This window comes from Vigna unguiculata, chromosome 11 (genome assembly GCF_004118075.2).
Source record: "Vigna unguiculata cultivar IT97K-499-35 chromosome 11, ASM411807v1, whole genome shotgun sequence".
Taxonomy (NCBI): domain Eukaryota; kingdom Viridiplantae; phylum Streptophyta; class Magnoliopsida; order Fabales; family Fabaceae; genus Vigna; species Vigna unguiculata.
The window spans coordinates 20,360,254-20,363,462 of record NC_040289.1 but is presented as its reverse complement, the minus strand read 5'-3'; the positions used below and the strand labels follow the sequence as shown (position 1 = coordinate 20,363,462).

General features: G+C 44.5%; 1 protein-coding gene across 1 annotated transcript; it reads left to right on the top strand.

Moving 5' to 3' along the window:
• Positions 1-1,574: 1,574 nt before the first annotated feature.
• Positions 1,575-2,961, top strand: LOC114170243. Its single transcript, XM_028055731.1, has 3 exons — positions 1,575-2,025; positions 2,157-2,405; positions 2,750-2,961. The coding sequence occupies exons 1-3, from the start codon at positions 1,575-1,577 to the stop codon at positions 2,959-2,961; spliced, it is 912 nt and encodes a 303-aa protein (XP_027911532.1).
• Positions 2,962-3,209: the final 248 nt, after the last annotated feature.

The following is a 3,209-nucleotide window of genomic DNA, read 5'->3' as shown; positions in this document are numbered from 1 at the left end:
TGGTATGTAAAACAAATGAGATGGTTGGTAATTTAAGTGGCATGGTGTTGGTATGAAATACACTTATATATTCATGATTTGGGAAGGAGGAGTTGGTATGGATTCAACATGGAATATGAATGAGGAATGGTTATGAAGGTTGGCATTAGATTTATATGCATGATAAATATTACTCGGTTGGTTGAATATGATTTGTGTAATTCCTTGAATCTCTAGGTGAGATTTCAGGGTGGTGCCTCAGTTGGTCGGGACGTAATTCCACGACCCCTGTTAGTGGGAGTTCATGGTGGTGCCCCATCTATATAATTTAGTAAGGATTCAAGGTAAGGTTGCATCTTGACGCTCTAAGGACTCAGTTAGTCTCACATAGAGCGGACTGACTCTTGTGGTGAGAGTAGTAGGAGGCTTGAAACTTATTAAGGGCTAACCTTATGTGGGGGGATTGAGACATTGTAACACTTAGCTCAAGGGTGAGCAGCTCGGGGGAGAGCAAGGAAATCCACTACAAGTGCAAGCATCCGCTGAATCATACTAAATTATATGTATCTGGATGAGTTGAGTCTGAGTCTTAGTGTATTGTTTGCAAGTCATAACATGATTGGTTGACATATATTCATTGGTCTGTGAAATAGCCTGTATCATTATGATAAACTGTTTTATACTCTAGCTTATCCTTTTGCTTGTTTGGTTGCTTTGTATGTGGTTCTTCTACTTTTGCGATGATCATCAATTTATGGATGTTAGCAGATGCGAGAGGTACTCGAGGTCAACAGGGAAGGGATGATTTAGCTGCATAGTCTGCTTGGACTGGATTTCTGTTTATTTGGGCTTTCCTCTAGTGCTATGGCCCATGTAGCGTCTTACTTTTGGGTTATATTTTGAATTACTATTGACTCTTTTCTTTACTTGTCTATTGGCATCATGGTGTGCCCTAGTCTAATTATGTTTTCGTTGGTTAACTGTAAGGAGTAGCGACTTTACTCCAGGACCTTGTTTCTATTAATATTTTGTGTAATGTTTCATTTAATTATATTATATTTTTAATGGGACGTTACATTTATGGTTTAAGAGCGGTCATTCCTTAGGTCTGTGGACTTGGGTGTCCGTTTAGCTTTCTTTATGTCATTTTGAGTGTTCTTAGTTAAGTATGTGTCTTATCTGGTCTAACAATTTGTTTTGTGTGCACCAGTGATTATGGCACCTCCTTGTAGGGACACCCAACCTTCTCAAGACGATGTACCTGATATTGCTAGAGCCATAGAAGCCATGGTGGCCGCAATGACACAACAAAGCATGGCGATGATGCAGCAACATGAAGCGTCCATGTAGTGACAGTCAGCGTCGCTTGAACAACAACAATTGGTGATGCAGCAGATGGAGGCTGCAAGAGTGGCTGTTGAGGATGCTCACAGGTAGCATATGGAAGCCCTCCGCCAGCTGGAGGAGAACAGGACAATTGCACCTGTCTTTGGCCCTGACCCACGACCACTAATCAGGGAGTGGAGTCTGGAAGACTTTCTGAAAAACAATCCTGTGAGGTTCAACGGCAAGACCAGTCTTGATGCCGCAGACCAATGGCTAAAGACATGGAGAGAATCTTCGACGCACAAATGTGTCCGATAGATAACAGGCTTGCATTTACGGTATATATGCTCACCAGAGAAGTTGAACATTGGTGGATCAGCACCAAATCCATCATGGAGGAGAGAGACGAGCATGTGACTAAGGAGGCATTCAGGGGGGAATTCCTCTCTGAATATTTCCCAGAAAGCATCCAGTATGTTAAGGAGGTGGAATTCCTCCAGTTGACTCTAGGAGGGAAGACAGTAGCAGAGTATGCAGAGATATTTAAGCACCTCAGTCGTTTCTACACCAAGCCACTTGATGAGGAGTGGCGATACAGGAAATTTGAAAATGGTCTTCGTGGTGATATTCGCTTGATGGTAGCCCCACTATCCATCAAGGATTTTGCTACTGTGGTGGAAAAGCCTAAAGTAATAGAGAAAATGAAGAATGAGGTAGAGGGTCAGCGTCTACCACAACATCAGAGGATCGGCAGACCATCTGGGTCCAAGCCGAGATAGGAGGAGAGGAGGAAGCCTTATGACAAACCTCACCATCAGTCTTAGGGGTCTAGGTGCTTTCCTTCACAACAGAGCCGAGTGTAGTGCTTCATAGTAGAGGCCCTCACTTGAGGCATGTTTGCCCACGCACGGAAGGCTATCGTAGATGCAACAACTGTGGCAAGCAAGGCCACTTTGGGAAAGACTGTCCCACTCTTGCTAGGACAGCGACACGCCCTCTAGTTCAGACTCCTGCACAGAACCAGCAGAGGAACAAAGGCAACAGGCCTCAGGCGACAGGTAGGGTCCACGCTATGACGGGAGCAGAGGTTACAGGCTCAGGTATCCTGGTTATGGGTTATTGTGTGATTGTTGGGATGAGATGTTGTGTGTATTATGATTTTGGAGTGACACACTCCTTTGTGTCAGATGCATGTGTGGAACGTTTGAGTATGCTAGTGTGTGAGCTGTAGTGCCAGCTTGCGGTGTCTACTCCGGCCTCGGGTTTGATTAGGACGTCGTCCTTGTGCACTAGATGTCTAGTGGAGGTGAAAGGGTGCAAATACAAAGTGAACCTAATCTCCCTACCTCTACAAGGGTTGGAGGTGATCTTGGGGATCGATTGGCTCTCTACCATCACATTCTTATAGATTACTGAGAGAAGAGGTTGCTATTTCCCAAATCAGAGGAGCCTGAGTTAGTATCTTCTCAAGGAGTTATGAAGGAGATTCAGAGTGGCGCACAGTACTTCATAATTTTCACTCATATGGAGGTAGAGGTGAAAGAAGGGACATCGATCATACGGGTAGTACATGAATTTGAAGACGTGTTCCCAGATGAAGTACCAGGGCTGTCTCCCAATAGAGAGGTGGAGTTCTCAATTGACCTAGTGCCTTGAACCGGTCCAGTGTCGATGATCCCATACCGTATGGCTCCGGTAGAATTGGTAGAGCTCAAGAAACAGATAGAGGAGTTGTTGGGGAAGCAGTTTATCAAACCCAATACTCTTCGTTGGGGAACACTAGTGTTGTTGGTGAAGAAGAAGGATGAAAGTTCGCGTTTGTGTGTGGACTACTAACAGTTAAACAAGATGACGATCAAGAATAAGTATCCTCTTCCGAGAATAGACGACCTGATGGATCAACT

Coding starts and splice junctions, on each gene's coding strand:
- LOC114170243 (XM_028055731.1), top strand. CDS start 1,575: ATGGCTAAAGACATGGAGAGAATCTTCGACGCACAAATGTGTCCGATA. Junction 2,026..2,156: donor AATGAAGAATGAGGTAGAGG/GTCAGCGTCTAC, acceptor CCTTCACAACAG/AGCCGAGTGTAGTGCTTCAT. Junction 2,406..2,749: donor AGCAGAGGTTACAGGCTCAG/GTATCCTGGTTA, acceptor TTCCCAAATCAG/AGGAGCCTGAGTTAGTATCT.